General features: G+C 52.4%; 1 protein-coding gene across 1 annotated transcript; it reads left to right on the top strand.

The window, feature by feature from the left end:
* The first annotated feature begins 837 nt into the window (after positions 1–837).
* On the top strand, positions 838–9,356 carry ANGPTL4 (angiopoietin like 4). The gene is made up of 7 exons (XM_039696737.1): positions 838–1,263; positions 1,530–1,640; positions 2,088–2,214; positions 6,450–6,563; positions 6,648–6,743; positions 7,045–7,320; positions 7,832–9,356. The coding sequence occupies exons 1-7, from the start codon at positions 838–840 to the stop codon at positions 8,011–8,013; spliced, it is 1,332 nt and encodes a 443-aa protein (XP_039552671.1). The 3' UTR covers positions 8,014–9,356.
* Positions 9,357–21,329: the final 11,973 nt, after the last annotated feature.

Raw genomic sequence — 21,329 nt, 5'->3', positions numbered from 1 at the left:
ACGTTGACAAACAAAATAAGATGCGCATTTTTCACAGGGGGTGATTGAAACCTGCGGGGGGAGGGTAGCAAGAGATGGATCTATTCATCCTTGTTGCTCTTGGAGACCAGGAACGTGAACATTCTGCTTCCCTCAGGTGTACAGAGCAGCTGACCCTGAGCATTCCCCCTCCCCAGGGCTGGCAGCACCCACCTGTGCCAGGCTGGGGCTCCCCAGCAGGGCTCTGTGCCACGGGGTCCCGGCGGGGTGCGGCCTCGGAAGGGGACACGGGTGCATCCAGGGGAGTGGGGGAGCAGCCATCAGGGCTTGGGGCAGATCGGGGTCCCCAGTGCAGGATGAGGGGCAGGACAGTCAGCAGGGATAGGGGTGGGCATGGGAACAGGGATGGGAACGGGGATGGGCATGGGGATGGAGATGGGAACAGGGACAGGAAAGGGGATAGGCATGGGGTAGGGATTGGAATGGGGATGGGGACCCCTAGGGATAGCAAAGCAGATGGGAAGGGGGACAGAGATGGAAATGGGGATGGCATAAGAAGGGGAATGGGGACAGGGATGGAGATGAGGACAAGGACAGGAACTGAGACAACGATAGGAACAGAGATGAGAACTGGTGCAGGCAGGGCTCAGCGACAGGGACCAAGGCTGAGGGGTGTCCGGGTGAGGGACAAGACTGGGAGCGGACGGAGATATGGGGCCCGAGCCACGGCCGACGGGGAGGGCGAACAAAGCGGCGGGGCCGGGTGGGCGGGGAGGGGCCGGTGCGGGGCCCTCCCCGCCACGGGGGCATAAAAGCAGGGCGGCGGCGGCGGCACGGGCAGCGCAGCGGGCGGGTACGATGCAGCTCGGCGGCGCGGCGCTGCTGCTGGCGCAGTTCGCCTCCTGGGACGAGGTGAACGTGCTGGCTCACGGGCTGCTGCAGCTGGGGCACGGCCTGAAGGAGCACGTGGAGCGCACCAAGGGCCAGCTGCGGGAGCTGGGCGGGCGGCTGAGCGCCCACAACAGCTCCCTGGGGCGGCTGCTGCGGCAGGCGCGGGAGGCGCAGGAGCGCGGCGAGCGGCTGCGGGGCAGCGTGCGGGAGCTGGAGGGCCGCGGCCGGCAGCTGCTCAACCTCTCCGAGGCGCTGCGGCAGCGGCTGGAGGAGGTGGCGGCTGACAAGGACGCGATCCAGGGCCGGCTGGAGCGGCTGGAGGGCCGGGTCCGTCTGGCGCTGCAGGCGCGGCCGGCGGGGAACCAGAGCGCTCGGGACCTGGGGGCGCTGCAGGTGAGCGCGGGGTGGAGCCGGACAGAGGGGGCTCGACAGGCCCCTGCCACGGGCACCAACGCGGGGAACGTTGCTGGGGGGACACAGCCCAGACCTGCTCGGGGACACCGGGAAAGACCCGACTGTCCCGGGACATCGGGAGCAGCGGGTGGGGATCAGCGCCGGGGTAGCGGAGGGGTCTGGGGACACCGGGAGCGCCCTCCCGGGGGTCTCGCGTAGCCAGAGCTCCTCGGAGCTGTGGGACTCACCTGGCTCTTCCCCCGCAGTCCCTGATGGATGCTCAGAACCTGAGGATCGAGGAGCTTCTGCAGAAAATCAAGCAGCAGCAGTACAAGCTGGACAAGCAGAACCTGCAGATCAAAAGCCTGCAGAGCAAGGTGAGCCCCTGCCTGGCCCTACATGCTGTGGGTACGCTGGTGTGACACCCCTCTGTCCCAGCTCTGGTGGCTGTGCTGGTGCTCCCTGCCTTTGGGGACCCCACAGCTCTGCTCCCCGTGCTGCAGTGCCTCATCAGTGTGAGGGTAGCAGCCTGCACGCTGCCAGAGAATTTGCATGGAGCAATAGGAGGAACTGGGTGGGAGCAGATCCCTGGGCTCTGCCTTTGCATTCATCTGCAGAGTAAACTAGCTAGCATAGGTGTGAAAAACCACAGTCTCTCCTGGCTTTGTCAGGACTGGGTATCTCCAGTTCCTCGAGGTTTCTAGGCAAGTTCAGCTGCAGCTCTGGCCACAGGGAGTGGCTGGTGTGTGGCTGACCTGCTCCCCTGAGTAATGGAATGGGAACAAGCTGAGATAAAACCGTTCTGACTCTTGCATTTTTTTTAGGTCAATCTACTAATTCCCTTACACCACAACAAAACACAGCCTCCAAAGTGGAAGATAAACCTGAAGAAGAGCCTCAGCCTCACCAACCAGAGTCAGAATGGCAGTGGGGAGCCTGTGCAGACACAGAGTGAGTATCTGCTTGTGCTGCCCTGCTCGTCCATGCCAGAGCAAACCTGTAACAGGTGCAACCTTTTGCAAACAAAAGGTTCATTTGTCCTGAGCCAGGATGTGAGATTTGCTTGAAAAGCTGGAGCTTAAGAGTATGGCCAGAGTGAGGGGATCTGGAGCACAGGCAGAATCCTTGCCTTCTGGGCCAGTGTTAGTCCAGCAGGAATTTAAGGATTAAAGAGGCTTTTTCCTGCCTGTTGTTAGGCATGCAGTTGGAAGCAGACAAAGCCTGAGACCAGGTATTTGTTAAAAAGGACTGGCAGGTGTGGGGTGAGGAGAGGAGTGTCTCAGCTCTTTTGAGTTAACTCTTGTTCAGCTGCTCACACTTCACCAGGCAGGTGAAGTGTCTTTGCTGTCTGTGGGAGGAGGGCAGGGTTTAGGGAGGCCTGGCCTGGGAGCAGAGCTGTGTGCCTGTGTAGCTCTCTCCCTTGGCTCATATTCAGAGTTCATGCATGAAACAAAAGTGTCTCAGCTCACACTATCCATAGCTGAAGGTGCTGAGTTGCAGTGGATGCTCACAGCCCTGGGAAGTGTGCGTTGGAGCAGGCGAGTGGATGCTGCCATCTGCAACTCCTGGCTCTGCCTGGAACATTTTCTGCCCAGGCAGCAGGAGTGGAAAGGCTCCTGCAGAGCAAAGGGCAGCAGAGCAGGTGTCCCAGCTGTGCCTTGTCCTGCAGCCTCCCTCCAGACAGGAACTGGTGTCCCTGTGGGGTTTGCTGGCCAGGAGCAGCTGCTGTCACGCTGTGTCAGCCAGATCACAGTGCTGCCTCTGCCTGTGCTGCTGTCCAGGGATCTTCAGCAGGAGCAAAACAGAAACCAGGCAGGATGAGGAAGTATGGGGAATTCCTGCTCAGGGCCTGGCCTAGCAGGGATGATTATGGGAAAACACATGATAACTTGTCTGTGGAGCCTGGAGCTGTCACTGGTGTGTCTGAAAGCTGGGTGGGCAGAACAAAGGGCTTGTCCACATAGACAAAAAGAGGGGCTTCAACCTCTTCTGGGGGTGCAGCTCAGTGGGGCTGTACAGGGTCAACCTTACTCGGAGTAGCACTTCTGAGCCAGAAAACTCTCTCAGAACTTCTCTCCTGGTTTTTTTTTTTTCCGAGCTCTGCTTTGTGACTTGCCTGCAGTAGTGTGTGTCATAGAATTGTTTGGGTGGGAAGGGACCTTTAGAGGTTATCTAGTATAACCCTTGATTCCACTCTTGGGTTATGCTAGGAGACAGGCTGGGACCTTTGCTACTTGCTGATGCAGATGCAGGACATTCTGCCTGATGCTGACTACAGAAATGTTTGTGATGCATAGTGGAAGGCAGCAAGAGCTACAGCCCCCATGGATGCTGTGAGCTCAGCACCTTCCAGTGTTGCTCTGTCCCTGATGGAAAGAACCTGGACATGCAAATTCTGTCCCACCAGCTGTGAGCTTCCCCTTTCCTTGCCTGATCCCTGATGTTGGTATCACTGACAGGAAACAAATTGGCTTCCTTTCATTATCAAGTCAAGTGAGATTTCTGGCAAATCTAAAAGCACACAGGCTGGCCCTGTGCCCTCAGCCTGGGGAGCCTTGTGGCTGCTTTCAGAGCTGGGGAGGCTTGTGCCGGCGGCTCCCGGGCTGTTGTCAGCAGAGCCTGGTGCCGGCGTGGCCCTGGGGAGCGGCGATGAGCTCCACCAGCAGCCCTTGCAAAAAGACCCTTTTATTTGCATCAAGTGAACACAAGTTTTTTCAGGGCAGAACTGGCGTGGGGCCAAGCATGTGAAAGTTGAAGGCTCAAAGCTGCCTGGAGAGTGAGAGGTTTAATAGCTTGCAGAAAGAGGATCACGTCTTTGGGCAGAGCCTGTGCTTGCTGGCAGCCAGCCGAGTAGGGGAAAGGTAGAGCCCTGCTCACGCTCTCCCCGTGGCGCTGAGACTCCAAAACAATGGGGCTGGGTTGGGGTGGAGAGGGGAGGCAATGCAGGCAGCTCTAGGCATGCCCTGCCATCCCTGAGGATGGGTGTTTATACCAGCTTAGTGACCTCCCCTGTGTCATGGCTGGAAATCCTGTTGGGTGAACACAGAGCCTAAGGCTGATCCAGCCTTGTTGTGTTGCTTGGCTAAATAAAGGGGGAGGGAAAAGGAAACACAGGAGCAGTCAGGAGGGTTTGTTCTCCTGGTGCTGTTTGGATGTGCAACATGAACTGGAGCTAACAAGCATGCTCCTCAAACAAAGATTGAGCAGAGGCTGGCCAAGCAGCTGCATCCCATTCAGCTGCTGGAGAGTCCCTGTGGCACCAGGGGAACAGGGATCGAGTGCAGCCAGGGCCCAGAAATGAGAAACAGGCAGGGATGGAGTTGACTTGTGCATGCTGGGACCGCTAGACATCTGCCTGGCACCATCTCACCGATGCTGGGAGATGCAGTGAGGAGAGGAGGTGAGGAGCTTGGCAAGCCCAGCACCTTCCTGCCCTGGCAATGTGAGCAGGGGCCTCTGGCTGTGGCATTCCTTCCTCTGAGCCTGGTTTGCTTCCCTGCCTGCATTCACCCAGAAGGTGGGGATATTCAGGATGCACTCAGCCCCTGCATTGCTGGGAGGCTCTGTGTGGTTTTGATCCTCGATGCACAATGCCTCAGTCCCTGTGTCATGGGTTCGGGGTGGGGCTGGGGCACAGCTTGTCCTGTGGGGCGCTGATGGTGGCACCAGTCCTGCCCTGGCATTGCCCTGCGGGTGTGAGGGATGTGACACCAGCTGTGCTGGCTGTGGGAGAGGGGCTGCCCCTGTCAAGGAGGGGAAATATTGTGTGGGGAGAGGAAGGCAAAGAGAGGAATATGTTGGAAATGGGTGAAAGGTGATGGCAGGTGTCATATTTCTGTCCCCTGGGTCCCCCCTGACTTTTCCTACAGTTGGGGCTCTGCTCTTCACCCCAGTGCAGCATCAGGACTCCCCAGCATCCAGTGAGGATGGGATGGAGTGATGCTCTGCAAGGGCTGTTTTTACTCTTGGCAGCTCAAAGGCCCTTTTTTCCCCCTCCATCTGCCCCCAGGGAGCCCCTGGCTGTTGGAGGAAGCCCTTCTCTTTGCTGCTGCCCTGGATCATGCTGTCAGCCCTGACCCCGGGGCAGCTACTGCGAGGGGACCCCCACAGCCAGAACCTCAGCACAGCCCAGGGCTTGTCTTGAGGTTTCTTGTCTGTCTCAGGGTCATGCTGGCAGCAGCTGTGAGCCAGGGTAGCCAAAGCTACAACCCATCCGCCCTGGCCTGGGGAGAACAGGGCCCCTTTGTCTGGGGGTGACTGGGGCACCTGTCCCTGCTGACAAAGAGCCCCTTGACTGTGCAGCAGCCTGGGGCTGAAGTCCCTGCACATCCTCCTGCGGCCTTTTGACTCGGGTGTTGTAACAGGTTTCCCCTGCCTCATCTCTCCCAAGTGCTGTGGGTAGTGGCTCCTGGATGGACTTTTATCAGAGCTGTTGAAAGGGTGCTTTGCTGGCAGCTCTGGGCAAAGTCCCTGTGAGGCAGAAGGAGCAGTGGGAGCTCCTGGAGATGGAGGGGGATGAAGCAGGGTGTGGCTTCACCCTGGGCAATCCACTCCTGCAATGAGCTGGGGCTCCCAGAGTCCACCCCCCTCTTTGCCTCAGTCAGTGTATCTTGGAAAAAGGGTCACCCCAGCCTGGCGCTGTGCCTGCTGGTGGCAGGTTGCCCAGCAGGATGTCTGTCTGGGGCCACCACAGTTGCTGGGAGAAAGAGGTCATGTGCTGGATGCTCAGCTACCTTCCTAATATCAGGACTTTGTTTTTCTCTCTGCCTCTGAGGCCCCTTGACTCTGCCTCAGCCTCGTGTGGGATGGGGATTCTTGACCCTGGCATTGCCCCACCCCAAACTGGCCACTCCTGTCTGTGGGTGCAGAGAGACCTGGGAACTCCTCTGTCCCTCCTTGATGGGGAGCCTTGCTCTCCAGCTGAGGTCACTCCAACCTGGCCCAAAGCCTGGCTTCTGCCTTGGATGAAAGCCCAAGGAGCTCTGCTTGAATAAAAGGGAATATGTGGGGTCACAGTGTTTAAGGATGCTGAGGTCAGGGGCCATTGTCCCCAGCACGTGTGCTGCTGTGCACAGCTGGCCGGGCTCGTGGCCAGGGCTGCAAGTGCTGGGGCTGTGGCAGGAGCAACCTGCTGAGGAAGTGGGGCTTGTGGCCATCTCCTCACTTGCTGTTTCCTTCCCCTGCAGAGCTCCCAGAGGGTTGCCACCAGCTCTTCCTGGCTGGGCAGCGGAGCAGTGGCATTTTCCAGGTACAGCCCACGGGATCTCAGCCCTTCAAAGTCTACTGCGACATGACCGCAGGTAAAGCCGTGCAGCGTCCCGAGCCCTTGGCAGGGTGGTCTGGTAAATGGTAACCCCAAGTGACTGTGCTTTCCCTTCCCACAGAGGGTGGCTGGACAGTGATCCAGAGGCGCATGGATGGCTCTGTGGACTTCGACCAGCTGTGGGATGCCTACAAGAATGGCTTTGGAGACCTTCGTGGTAGGTAGATGATGGTGTCTATGTTCTCACTGTGGGATAAGGGAAGCTTAGCAAAAGGTGTTCTCCTTGCTGGCCTCTGGAGCTCTCTGCTGGAGCACAGATGGGGGCTCAAGGGGTGGGTGGGACACTGCTTGCAGAGCAGGGGTCCTTGATTTTCCTGATGTGTCCTGCAGGTACCAGACAGTGATTCCAATGCCACAGCATCCTCGGTTGTCCCTGTTTGTCTCTGGAGCTTGCTCGCATCTCTGCTTTTCATGGCATGTTTATGTCCCTGCAGCCAAACTTATGAGTCTTATTTCAGGTGATTTCTGGCTGGGCCTGGAGAAGATACATCACCTTGTCCAAGAGGGAAAATACAATCTCCTGATTGAGCTGGAAGACTGGGAGGGGAATTCCCAGGTGGTTCAGTTTGTCTTCAGTCTTGGTGGTGAGAGCACAGCCTACGTGCTCAACCTGCTGGGGCCTCTGTCTGGAGAACTGGAAAACGCCATTGGGGAATTCAGGCAGCTGCCCTTCTCCACTCGGGATCGTGACCATGACCTTAAAGCTGACACAAACTGTGCCAAACACCTCTCAGGTGAGTCTAAGGTCTTCTATCCCAGTATGTGCACTTCTGTTTGGAATCCAGACCCTGTGGCACTAGACCCTTTTGCTGTTGAGCTGGTCTTGTCCCCTACTTCCCTGAAAGAGCTGTGCAGGGAACCAAGAGGCAAGCTGAAGCTGAGGGAGGGCTCATGAGTCAGGTCTTGGCCCAAGCATCTATCCTCATAACAGCTTTGCTGTCTGCCACTTTGCTTGGAACCTTTTCAAGCAGAGCAGAGGCCTCCCTCACCCTGGCTGCTGAAGGGTTGGAGGGGTTTTTTTCACACAAGGAGCAGCAGCCTGGATTTGCAGATGCAGCCTGAAGTCATCTTGGATCTGTGAAAGGTTCCCCAGTGCACGGGACTCCTTGGCTGTACATGAGGTGGTGTTGTAAGATCCTGAAGCTCTGGAAAAATGGGGGAGATAGGGGCATCTGCTGCATTGAACCTAGGTTTTTCTGTCTGGCATTTCTGTGAGTTAAAATTGTCCCTTCGTTGCCCTTGTAGGTGGCTGGTGGTTCAGCACCTGTGGCCATGCCAACCTCAATGGGAAGTACTTCCGCTCCATCCCCCGGCAGAGGCATGAGCGCAAGCAGGGCATCTTCTGGAAGACATGGAAGGGCAGGTACTACCCCCTGAAGTCAACCGTCATGAAAATCCAACCTGCAGCACTGGAAGCAGAGCCCTAAAGTTCCTACTTGAGACTTTCTCTGTGGAGCATGGACCTGAGCTCCATCACTTGGTGTTTACAGAAAACAACCTCCCCTTCCTTGGTTAGAAGCCCTTTAGAGGCACAACACTGCTCCTCACTAAAAGTAAAACAGCTCCACGTTGCCAAAACCCCTGGATGGGAGCTCCCAAACCTGAAGAGGAGCCCCAGAAGGGAGATCCACCTCCAGAGCATGCACAAGGGTTTTCTGACCTGCCGTGTGCTGCTGCAGGAAGTTCAAATTGTCCGGTGCTTTCTGTCCTGTCTTAACATTTCTGTACTGTGTTGATGAGCTGGGCCTGGGGCAGGCAGGGCATGGGAAGTGTCTCACTGCTCTGGACCGCAGCACTGGGTATGGAGTCTTGCTGTGTCCTGTCTTTCACTGTTGTTCCCAAATTATGTCCCGGGTACCCTCCTGTGAGAGCCCCTGGAGCCTCTTTCTGTGCAGGGGCTGGGGGCAGTGAGCCTCAGGCAGCTCCATCTGTGCAGCCCCTGCCCCCTGAGGTGCAGGGCTTGGTGGGAAGGCTGAGGATGACCTGTGCAGAAGGGGACCTCGGGCTCACTTGCCTTCCCTTTGAAGACCTGTATTTCTGGCTGTGCTGGAATTTGTTGGGAGCTGGGAAAACCGCTTCCAGCTCTGAGGTTGTTGGATGAGATCCTGCAGCTGGCTGCCTGAGGGGCCAGGTCCTGGGGAGCTCTGCCAGTGCTCCTGGGGGCGGGTAGGACAGGCAGTGGGACAGCACAGAGCCAGAGCAGTGACTGTCCCTGGGTGGGACCAGCCTTGCTGTCGCTGTCAGCCCCCCAGAAGCAGGGGCTGCCTTCTTCCCCCAGACACCTCATGCTTCGCAGAGTGACTGGCCCTGTCCTGCATGTGTGCCCCAGTGCTGCAAGGCCTGGGGACAGCAGGGTTTCTCTGCAAGAGCCACACTTCATCAGGTGTGTACCCTGATGCATGGCATCACCTCTGCCTTTGGGGTGGGTGTCTGGGGAGAGGTGACCAAAACAGGTCCCTGAAAACTCACAGGCCAAGCTGCAGTCTTGGGGCTTCCCAAGCATCCTGCCCTATTGAAGTCATATTGACTACTGTGCTAGAGCTCCTAGCTGCTAAATACTGTACATAGTTGTTTGTAGGATGTTTGACTTGTTGATGAATTCTCTGTTACAATTTGTTTTCATATTTAAATGCAGTGTTAATAACAATGTGGTGTAATTTATAAATGTTGATGCTGGAAAGGAACACAAGTGTAGTTTGTGTATTTTAAACATTTTTTTTTACTAAAATATCTTTTCTGAAGATGTCTTTTAATAAAAACAAGCCTTTAAGTGTCCTGCCTGGATTATTTTCCTGATGGTTTGCCTGTGGCTGGTGTGTGAGAGCATTGTGATGACTCTGCATTTGAAAACTTCCTTTATTGGAATTGTGACCTGAGCATTCTGCTCCCTTTTTTCCTCCATGTTCAGCCTTATGGAGCTCTGAGATAAATTGCTGGTATAGGGTACAGCAGCAGGTTTTAATCTGCTTGAAGTTCATGGGCTCCTAAATTTATTTTTCTTCCTGGAAATTTGATTGTAGGGGAGCAACTTTGTAAGTGCTGATGTGTTGGGTTTTCTTATTCCCTGATGACAGACCTTTGAAGGAAGGGGATATTCCTTGGAGGTGGCTGGAAAAGCCTGTGCCAGCTCTTTGAAAATGGGCAGAGGCTGAAGTCTGGATAATCCAGGCCCACCAAAGTCAGCTGATCAGGGCAAGCCCCACTAAATAGCAGCCTTTTAGCTGCTCATAACGCATCTGTGCAGTCATCTCCAAAAGCATTTGTTGTAACTTCTGTGGGGGTGATTATAGATGTAGGAATGAAACTGGGGATGGAGCAGGGGTCTTTAAAAAGTGATGGGGTAAGTTCCAACAGTGCTCCCAATCCCATGTATATTTTTTCTCCAGTTTCAATATAATAGAGCTGGAAAAAAATCATAGGTGCTTCTCTGGCTGATGAAGGAAGGAAGAGGAAAAACTGCTTGTTGCAGGAAGAAGAGATGAGACTGGTCTAGTCCCCTGAGCAGCTCTAAAAATACCTAATGTACCTAAATGTGGCCCCAGCTCCCACATCTGTCCTGCTTCCCTGGGGGAAATCCAAGAGTTAATGAGCTCCAAGCACAACAGTGTGAACAGCCCATTATACCCAGCTCTGTGCTCACTCCTGCATTCAGCAATGCATTTTTAATATTCTCTTTGCTTAATTCAAAACTTGCTAGTCCTTGAGTGCAGCAGCAGATACTGGAGTGCATATTTTAGTCTGGATGCTAAAGTGATGAGACTGAAGTGGGATTTATGCATCAAATAGAAGCTGGTGAAGGAGCTCTTCTGCAATACCAGAGGGTTTTTTGCAGACTTGGGGTTTGTTTCCCTATGATGCATTTGATCTATAGGAGGTGGATGGTGCCAGCCAGACACCATCCAGGGTTTGGCAAATGCCAAATGCCCTGAATCTTGCCTATCCTAGGGATCACAGCTTCTGCTTTTCTGTGTGTCTCAGTCTTGCCTGTTCTGCAGCACAAGTCTCCACATTCCATCCGTGTCAGTGCCACCCAGGGCCACCGGTGTCACACTGGAGCATGTGGCATCCCCGGTCCCCTTCAAGCTCCCTCTGCAGAAGCCAAGTCTGGATCTGTTTTCATCTGAAATCCTCCACCTCCTTAATTTTTAACAACCGCTGTAACTGCAGCTCGTGGCAGCATCTCGGAGCTGCCTCAGGGCTCCCTCCAGCGACAGCGACAGCGACAGCCCCTGCCCGGCGCTGCCGGAGCGCTGCTGCCCAAGCCCGCCGTGCTTCCTGCCGGGCACGCACCTGCCGTGCCACCCGGGACTGCAAGACCCCCCAGCAAAACCCCCGCGAGGGCTGCTGTAAGTGCTGCTTCTGAAGGTGGCATGGTGTAAGACCAAAGCTGCGGGGTCTGGGCATGCTGGGATGGGGTTTTGGGGGCAGCAGCACTGTGGGAGAGGCTGGGGCTGTGCTCCAATGAGCTGGCATGCCTGCCCCTCAGTGCCGAGCTCGGAGCCGCCAGTAGGAGCAGATTGACCCGGGATTCTCACGGAGCATCATTAGATCAAGATGAAGTTCTGCATCAGGCACCAACATCTCGAGCCAGCTGTGTTTGTGGCCCCAAAAAGTGAGGATAGGCTCAGCCTGCTGCACAGAGCTCCCTCTGAGCAGTAACAACCTCGAGAGATATGACAGCAGACCATCAAGCTCTTTTTCATTCTTCAGTGGAAACCAAATAGTTCTTTGGCAAAAAGGGAAGGTGTTTGTGTGTACACAGAGCTGCACCAGCTTGGAAGGGCAGGCTGCCTGCGTCCGTGGCACCAAGGTGCTGGAGCAAGCCAGAGGCATCCCCTGAGCCCTCCACCACCAGTGTAGCACCACAGCAGGCATACAAAACCAAAAAAGGCAAATTGGCAAATCCCCACTGAGACCATAAACCTGCCATACAGCCAAGGAACAGCAAACTGAAAGCAAGAGAAAAGTTCCCCACCCATCAACACTGTTCAGCCACCCCCAGGGCAGCACTCGGCCTCACCAACACTAGCAAGGGTCTCACTTCCAAAGTCATCCCCAGGCTCCCAATGCCTCAGGGTGCCTGGCAGACGTGGGAGTGTCAGGAGTCTCCCAGTCCTCCCAGTAGCTTCAGCTCTTCTGCTGGAGCTCAGCAGCACTGAGCACAAATTGAGTTTCTTGCAGACGTGCCTGGCAGAGCTTTGCACCTGCACCTTTAGCAGGGACACCTCCCAAGCAGAGTGTTCTGGGGCAGCTCCTTGAGGGTGCTCACGGACTCCCAGGGGTTCAGATCTCACTAAGAGGGTGGGAAGGGGAAATCCTGGCTCAAGCATACCAAGCAGGTGGCTGTGTCTCTGGGACACTGCGGGGGTTGAGGCTCTCAGGACAAGTTTCAGCATCTTAGGTGACCATTTTGAGCAAGTTTTTATCACATTAGAAAAAGAAGCAGATGACATAGACCTGACAGCTCATCAGGGGGTGGACTCCAGCAGAGTTTAACAGAATATTTGGGGCTAGCAGGACCCCCACTGGCTGTTGAGGAGCACAGGCAGTGCAGGTGGCTCAGTGAGCGGCTGCAGTGGAGCTGCAGGCTGTGCTCGGGGTGCGTGGAGAGTCAGGGGCCGGGGGCCCTCTGGAGTCACGGGAGCTGCTGCTGCGAAGGGGCTTTGCTCCCAGCAGTGACAGTCTGGGGCAGTGCCAGTGGGGTGCCCAGAGTGGCATTAGTCCGGTCAGAAAGGAAAGTTTCCTTAATAGTTTGTCAATCCAGGTGGGACCCACAGGCCACCGCCTCTGGAGTCTCCCTTCTCCAAGCACCCAAATGATGCCACCAGGTGAGTTCACCTGCATCTTTGGAGAAGGGAGGAGCCTGAGCGTGGCTGTTCCAGTTCCCTGAGCTCATTCAATATAAATGCTAAGGGTGGACCTGGGCCCCTCTGTTGGGGCATCATTTTGTTCAGATTTGGTGACACTCCTGCGGAGATTAGAGTCCCACGAGAAGCGCACACAGAAGGCATGTACTTTTTTATTCTTTTTAGCTTGTAAAAAGGGGGTTCAAGCCCCTCTTAGTGCTTGAAAAGGCGGGACAAGAAGCGGCCCTGGACAAGAAGAGGCTGTGCAGGAAGCCGTGTCTCTGGGGCACAAACATCTGCAGAGGGAGCTGCTTCCTCGGCGTCACTGTGCACACGGAGCCTCCTCAAAAAGGGAAATTCAGGTAGATCCACCTCCAGAAGCACCTCAGCTCCCAAATGTGTGCTGCTTGTGTCAGTTTTCCTGGAAAACTTATATTTTTTGTGAATTCAGATTTAGTTGTAAGTATTTGAATGGATTGTTGGGGTGTAAACTAGAAATACCATGGAACACGTTCTCCAGGTGTGTGTCAGCTTACACACCACTTTATTTTTGTATATATATGAGATTCCCTGTGGACATGCATTTGCTTATAATGTTGCTATTCTTTTATATTTCTAAAAGAACATTTATGAAAGCACATTTCTCTCCATGTACGTTTATATTAGGTGAAGGGATGATAAACATACAAGTAATATTTGAAGATTTCCCTCAGAATAAGGAGAACTGTTGTAGCTGTTCTTGAGGATCTGCTGTGTTCTATTCATGAAGGGAGGGCATCACCTGTGGCTGGGACTAGTGGCATGTGCAAAGCAGCAGAAAACCCTCTTACACTAATATTATTTCTATTAACTTGGGAAAACTTTCATTTTCTTCCAGCACAATGGTCAAAAAGTCCTGCCTGAGCAGGAAACTGGTTCCGTTGCCTAATGCTTTGTATTTCCCCCTCAGTGAAAAGGAAAAGATTTTTGCTACTGGAAAAAAAGTTATAGATACATATGTATGTGTGTGCGTGCATGTGTACACATGGCCAGAAAGAAATGGCCACTAGAGTAGTAACATAGAAAGTGGGATCCCACCAGAGACTGGTGACACATTCCTCAGTTCATCTGGATCCAGTTGCAGTGGGAGCACCAGCCTGTCATAAATCAGGGGCAGCAGCAGCAACATCAGAGAGAAGCCACCCCCTCACCCTGGGACATCCTGCAACAGTCCACATCCCACATGAGGTGGAGCTACTGCTGGAACAGTATCCAACCCCTGCTCTATCACAACAACAAATCCTCCTAACAGCAGATACTCTTAAAGAGATGCAACACCTTGAATCCAGTGAGCCGAATGCCTCTTCCTGACAATAGAGAAGCATGTCTCCAGTCTGAGCAAGGGATGAAGATTTCCCTTAACTGATGTTCCCTCACATAACCAAGATCTAGTTCTGGGCTCATCTTGCTGCATGCAAGGACAGTGATAGTCTGGGTAGACCACCCTTGGGGATGCCAGGGACAGGTAAAGAAGCTGAACCACTCCTAGCAAGGAGGGGCACACAGGGAGCAGCTTTGGTTCATGCTGCACATCTGGGAAGAGGGAACTGAGTTAACAGCTACACATTTGATACTTGCTATGCTTTTGGTGTTTGTCATGCAGCAGGATTGTTATGAAAAGAGCAGGGATTTTTTCACATCAGCAGAGTATCCAATGGAGAAGAAATATGCAGTTTGCTAGAAGCTGTACAATTCCCTGCAGAAACTGCTGGAGTACCTTGTCCAGCCCACACTAGAGGCATTACAGGGGTTGGCAGAGGCAATGCCCCAGCTAATGCAGCTGTGAAGGCACAGCTGGCAGCCTCTGGGATGATGTGGCACTGACTCTATCTAATGGTCGTTGAGAGTGAAAGGCCCAATTTGACAGAATTTCAAACTGTCAAAGAGAAGGACGGCTCAACAGAAGGAATTAGATGGGAGAAGTGGGAGGCACTCAAAATGATGATGGAATATAGTCAGCTGGAGAAAAACTGGTCTGCCAAAGAAATGTTTAGTAACTGTGGTCAGATGGTTTCAGGGACTCCTCCTGTCAGGGACCCCTCCATGGAGGGACAAAAAGTGTAGGCAGCTCCAGGAATTCAGGCTGCTGCAAAATAAATAACTAATAGCTGCACAGCTTGCCCAAAGCTCTCATGTAACAGACCAAGCTCAGAGGTAGGAGGGTTACCATGGCCCTGCTTCCCTTTCCAGTGGCTGCACAGACACCAGACACTCCACCTCCAGCTGCAAACATAAGTTTGCGAAAGTTTCCTTAATAGTTTGTCAATCCAGGTGGGACCCACAGGCCACCGCCTCTGGAGTCTCCCTTCTCCAAGCACCCAAATGATGCCACCAGGTGAGTTCACCTGCATCTTTGGAGAAGGGAGGAGCCTGAGCGTGGCTGTTCCAGTTCCCTGAGCTCATTCAATATAAATGCTAAGGGTGGACCTGGGCCCCTCTGTTGGGGCATCATTTTGTTCAGATTTGGTGACACTCCTGCGGAGATTAGAGTCCCACGAGAAGCGCACACAGAAGGCATGTACTTTTTTATTCTTTTTAGCTTGTAAAAAGGGGGTTCAAGCCCCTCTTAGTGCTTGAAAAGGCGGGACAAGAAGCGGCCCTGGACAAGAAGAGGCTGTGCAGGAAGCCGTGTCTCTGGGGCACAAACATCTGCAGAGGGAGCTGCTTCCTCGGCGTCACTGTGCACACAGAGCCTCCTCAAAAAGGGAAATTCAGGTAGATCCACCTCCAGAAGCACCTCAGCTCCCAAATGTGTGCTGCTTGTGTCAGTTTTCCTGGAAAACTTATATTTTTTGTGAATTCAGATTTAGTTGTAAGTATTTGAATGGATTGTTGGGGTGTAAACTAGAAATACCATGGAACACGTTCTCCAGGTGTGTGTCAGCTTACACACCACTTTATTTTTGTATATATATGAGATTCCCTGTGGACATGCATTTGCTTATAATGTTGCTATTCTTTTATATTTCTAAAAGAACATTTATGAAAGCACATTTCTCTCCATGTACGTTTATATTAGGTGAAGGGATGATAAACATACAAGTAATATTTGAAGATTTCCCTCAGAATAAGGAGAACTGTTGTAGCTGTTCTTGAGGATCTGCTGTGTTCTATTCATGAAGGGAGGGCATCACCTGTGGCTGGGACTAGTGGCATGTGCAAAGCAGCAGAAAACCCTCTTACACTAATATTATTTCTATTAACTTGGGAAAACTTTCATTTTCTTCCAGCACAATGGTCAAAAAGTCCTGCCTGAGCAGGAAACTGGTTCCGTTGCCTAATGCTTTGTATTTCCCCCTCAGTGAAAAGGAAAAGATTTTTGCTACTGGAAAAAAAGTTATAGATACATATGTATGTGTGTGCGTGCATGTGTACACATGGCCAGAAAGAAATGGCCACTAGAGTAGTAACATAGAAAGTGGGATCCCACCAGAGACTGGTGACACATTCCTCAGTTCATCTGGATCCAGTTGCAGTGGGAGCACCAGCCTGTCATAAATCAGGGGCAGCAGCAGCAACATCAGAGAGAAGCCACCCCCTCACCCTGGGACATCCTGCAACAGTCCACGTCCCACATGAGGTGGAGCTACTGCTGGAACAGTATCCAACCCCTGCTCTATCACAACAACAAATCCTCCTAACAGCAGATACTCTTAAAGAGATGCAACACCTTGAATCCAGTGAGCCGAATGCCTCTTCCTGACAATAGAGAAGCATGTCTCCAGTCTGAGCAAGGGATGAAGATTTCCCTTAACTGATGTTCCCTCACATAACCAAGATCTAGTTCTGGGCTCATCTTGCTGCATGCAAGGACAGTGATAGTCTGGGTAGACCACCCTTGGGGATGCCAGGGACAGGTAAAGAAGCTGAACCACTCCTAGCAAGGAGGGGCACACAGGGAGCAGCTTTGGTTCATGCTGCACATCTGGGAAGAGGGAACTGAGTTAACAGCTACACATTTGATACTTGCTATGCTTTTGGTGTTTGTCATGCAGCAGGATTGTTATGAAAAGAGCAGGGATTTTTTCACATCAGCAGAGTATCCAATGGAGAAGAAATATGCAGTTTGCTAGAAGCTGTACAATTCCCTGCAGAAACTGCTGGAGTACCTTGTCCAGCCCACACTAGAGGCATTACAGGGGTTGGCAGAGGCAATGCCCCAGCTAATGCAGCTGTGAAGGCACAGCTGGCAGCCTCTGGGATGATGTGGCACTGACTCTATCTAATGGTCGTTGAGAGTGAAAGGCCCAATTTGACAGAATTTCAAACTGTCAAAGAGAAGGACGGCTCAACAGAAGGAATTAGATGGGAGAAGTGGGAGGTGATTCTTCTTCTGAACTCAGCACTGGTGAGGCAGCACTTCAAGTTCTGTGTGCAGTTCTGGGCCATCATCATCAAAATGATGATGGAATATAGTCAGCTGGAGAAAAACTGGTCTGCCAAAGAAATGTTTAGTAACTGTGGTCAGATGGTTTCAGGGACTCCTCCTGTCAGGGACCCCTCCATGGAGGGACAAAAAGTGTAGGCAGCTCCAGGAATTCAGGCTGCTGCAAAATAAATAACTAATAGCTGCACAGCTTGCCCAAAGCTCTCATGTAACAGACCAAGCTCAGAGGTAGGAGGGTTACCATGGCCCTGCTTCCCTTTCCAGTGGCTGCACAGACGCCAGACACTCCACCTCCAGCTGCAAACAGAAGTTTGCTGGTGATGGCAGATCAGCTGCCAGGCTGGGCAGGAGCCTTTCCAACATGAAGGGCTGACACGGGAGGAGTAGTAAATGCCTGGCTAAAGGAAATAAACCTGATACTCAGGGTTCCAGAGCTTATTGAAACAGACAGAGGTGCTCATTTTACAGCAAATATAATCCATCAGCTGTACAAGTCTTTATGGAGAGAGAGGAAATTACATATACCACATCACTCACAGACTTCAGGAGAAGTAGAGAGAATTAATAAAACATTAAAAGAAAAAATAGTGAAAATATGCATGTACGCTAATCTGAAATGTCCAGAAGCCTTAAATTTGGCTCTGTGGGATACTCAGAATACTCTGTGACAAGCCATAGGGCTGACACAAACAGAAATTCTCTTTGGAAGGCACTTAGCTATGCCAGGATCTTATATCCCAGCTATGGCCAGCTTATTGGATGGAGATTGACCCAGTGTGTCAGATATATTCAGAAAGGGTTCAAAGAACAAAGTATACCCTGTGTTATCAACTAAACCCCCTGAAATACAGGTACATGATATACAGCCTGGAGATGGAATTTTAAATAAGGTATTCTGTAGAAAATCCAAATTAGGGCCTAGATAGGAGCAGTCATGTGCTGTTTTACTGTGTTCCTATTTTGCTGTTAAAGTTATAGGTAAGAAAAATTGGATACACTCTTCTCCCATCAAACAACCAGTAGATGATCTGTTCAATTATTTTCACTAGTAGTAACCAGTGATCAGTGTTGAGCCCAGTCCTGTTCAGCATATTTATTGATGACCTGAAGGGGATTGAGCCCACCCTGAGTAAATTCATGGATGACATCAAGATGGGTGGGAGTGTTGATCTGCTTGAGGGTAGGAAGACCTTGCAGAGGGATCTGCACAGGCTGGATTGATGGGCCAAGACCAACAGCATGAGGCTCAAAAAGACCAAATCCCAGGTCCTACACTGTGGCCACAATAATCCCCTGCCGCGATGCAGGTTTGGGGTAGAGTGGCTGGAAAGCTCCCAGCAGAGAAGGGCCTGGGGGGGCTGGTCAACAGTGGCTGAACAGGAGCCCAGGAGTGTTCAGGCCAAGAAGGTCAACAGCACCTGGCCTGTACCAGCCAAGGTGTGACCAGCAGGACCAGGGAGGTGATTCTTCTTCTGAACTCAGCACTGGTGAGGCAGCACTTCAAGTTCTGTGTGCAGTTCTGGGCCACTCAATTCAGGAAGGACATTTGGTGCTGAGTGAGTCCAGAGAAGAGCAAGGAAGCTGGTGAAGGATCTGGAGCAAGTGTCTGATAAGGAGCAGCTGAGGGGGCTGGGGGAGCTCAGCCTGGAGCAAAGGAGGTTCAGAGGGGACCTTCTCACTCTTCACAACTTCCTGACAAGAGGGTGGGACCAGGAGGGAGTCAGGCTTTTCTACCTGGCAGCCAGCAACAGGACAAGAGGACAGTCTCAAGCTGCACTAGGAGAAGTTTATGATGGATGTTAGGAAGAATTTCTTCACAGAAAAGATGATTAGACACTGGAATGGGGTGTCTAGGGAGGTGTTGGAGTCACTGCTCCTGAAGGTGTTTAAGAAAAGACTGGATGTGGTGCTAAGTGCTCTGGTCTAGTGGACAAGGTGGTGCTCAATCATAGGCTGGACTTGGTCTCAGAGGTCTTTTTCAACCTTAATGATTCTGTGATTCTGTGATCAACAGATTGATAAATAACTGACTTTTGAGAATCCTTTGTGATTTAATGAAATATTTGTGCACAGGAGTCTATGTTGTACTTCACCCTGTTGGCCTTAATTCTGTTATGTTTTTACTTGTGATTAGATTGTATATAAGGGCAGACTCAAATGTCTTGAAAGTTTTTTCTTTTTCTTTTCAATATATTAGCAGGTGTGCTCCACTGAAACAAAGGGAGGGCTGTTGTGGAATGCTCCAGTGCCCAGCTCAGGGAGCTGCACCAAGCTGCAGGTTGTGTTCAGAGTAGGGGGAATGGTCAGAGTCCCCAGCAAGGGGCTGGGACCTGGCACTGACCCTTTGCTGACCAAGAGCTTGAGGCCCTAGGGAGCCACATGAGGGCTCTGGGAGTCTGCAGGAGCCAGCAACAGGAGCCAGGCTAAACATCATCATCAGGATGGGCACAGCCCAGGGGGCTTTGTCTGGGGTCCCTCCCCAGGGGCACCACTGTTCTGTGTCACTGCACCACAGAGGAACTGGAGTCTGGGACTGTGCTGAGGGAAACCTGGGGCTGAGCTGGTGAGAGGAGCTGGTCTGACTGGGGGACTGTGGGGTCACTGGAGCCACTGCTGCAAAGGGGCTGTGATCCCAGCACTGCCAGTCTGGGGTGGTGCCAGTGAGGCCCCCAGAGCAGGATCTGACAGGGGAGTTTCCTTACCAGTTTGCTGACTCAGGTGGGACCTCAGGCCACTGCCCTGGAAGCTTGATGGCCTGTGGACAATTTGAGAACATGTGGAAGGTTCTGCAATTGCATTACCCCATCAGTGACACACATCTGGTTTTGGTGACACGACACTGATTCTCCAATGCAAAACATACCACAAGCTGGGGGGACTCCTGGATGTGAAGAACATGGGGACTATGGGCTCATGCTTAAGCCTACACAGCCCCAGAATAGCATCCCTCTTCTAACACCAAGTCATCATCTCCACTCCCTGCAGCCCATGTTAAAATCCTGTCCCAGGGGATTTTGGAGCTGAATGGCACTCACAATGGTACCACCATTATGTATTGCTCTTTAGAACTTACAGCAAGAACTCCCAGGCATTAGAAGAAGAAAAGTAGACAGTGATTTCCATGCAAACTGATAAAAAATAGTTTTGGTGGTTTTTCAGGCCCTCCTGCCTAAGTGTTCAGTTCAGAACTAAAAAAGTTACTTGTAATAATGAAAATAAGATGTTTTACTTCTACTGTGCAGAGCAAATCAGGGAAGTAAAGGCTTCCTCTGCAGACCAGCAAGGAGCCACTCTCCTCTCCCTCCTGTCACATAGCCACTCACTGGTCACAGCATTATCAGCTGTGAGAAACTCAGCATGGGATAACAGCCCTTCCTAGGAGATTCTGCATCCAACATGTTCCAGCTTTGTTCCTCCTGATGCTATTAAGTGTTGATCATTCGATGCTTAGCACGCCTGGGTGTGCTCTAGTGATCACGAAGGCATTTCACTGGGGTCCTGCAGAAACAGGAACAGCATCAACAGGAGAAAGTGGTAACACCTTCCTGTAGGTCCTGGTGTTAAAACTCCCTTTGGCATCGGAAGGGTTAAAAGTCTGATGCTCCATGCTGCATGTGAGCACCAAAACCCCTAAGAAAAGATCCCCTCCCCACTCCTTTAGCAATTGCTGCCTGTCAGAGAGGAACAACTGGCCCAAACCACTGCTAGGCTGGAGCTGCGTCTTTCCTAAACTGCAGGTTCTGTGAACTTTTGGCTTTCCTTCCCTGCTGCTTCAATTGCCTGATATGCAACAGGGATACCCAGATACCTTGGCAGTGGGATTGCAGTGTGCTTGCAGCTTGTTGGTTCTCACCCATTCTTAGAGCCTGGGTCACTGAGAGCCTGGATGTCATCCAGACAAGCTGTCAGAGGCTGTGGCCTCTTTGTCTGCCCCCACTAATTTATTAGCACTTGTTTTTGGAAATGGACCCCTTGGATACCATGGTCCTGCCTGTCCAAGGTGTTCACATGTCTGGGGGAAGCTGAGAGCAGCTCAGAGCCACAGAGCCTGGAGGGTCTGAATCTGTCCCCACCCTGACATCACTCCCACTTTGAGCATCACCCAAAGCTAGCAAAAATAAGTCCAAAGCCAGAGCTTTTCCCTTACCATTGTCTCAGTCTTGCTGCTGCTCCCTCTATGATACTGCAGATGCACTAATCCTTTAGCTGGATAAACACTCCTCCAGGGAAGTAGGGCAGACCTGTCGTGAGGAGCACAGCACAGAAAGGGGGAGAGATCGGCGGTTTCCCTGCCAGGGTTTGTCCAACAACAACCAAAGGTGTCAGTCCAGTGATGGGACACAAGCGTGCATAGGTTGTATGGGGTCACGAGGAGGGAGCCACCAGGGCAGCAGGGACACCCTTGGGCTCCCGAGGGGCTCCGTGCAGCTGGTGCTGCAGCCTGGACAGCGTTCCCAGGACGAGCTGCTGC

This window comes from Passer montanus, unplaced genomic scaffold (assembly GCF_014805655.1).
Source record: "Passer montanus isolate IOZ18808 unplaced genomic scaffold, ASM1480565v1 scaffold114, whole genome shotgun sequence".
Lineage (NCBI taxonomy): Eukaryota > Metazoa > Chordata > Aves > Passeriformes > Passeridae > Passer > Passer montanus.
The sequence above is the reverse complement of the archived record's forward strand: the minus strand, read 5'-3'. Positions and strand labels throughout refer to the sequence as shown.

Coding starts and splice junctions, on each gene's coding strand:
- ANGPTL4 (XM_039696737.1), top strand. CDS start 838: ATGCAGCTCGGCGGCGCGGCGCTGCTGCTGGCGCAGTTCGCCTCCTGG. Junction 6,564..6,647: donor CTACTGCGACATGACCGCAG/GTAAAGCCGTGC, acceptor CCCTTCCCACAG/AGGGTGGCTGGACAGTGATC. Junction 7,321..7,831: donor CTGTGCCAAACACCTCTCAG/GTGAGTCTAAGG, acceptor TTGCCCTTGTAG/GTGGCTGGTGGTTCAGCACC.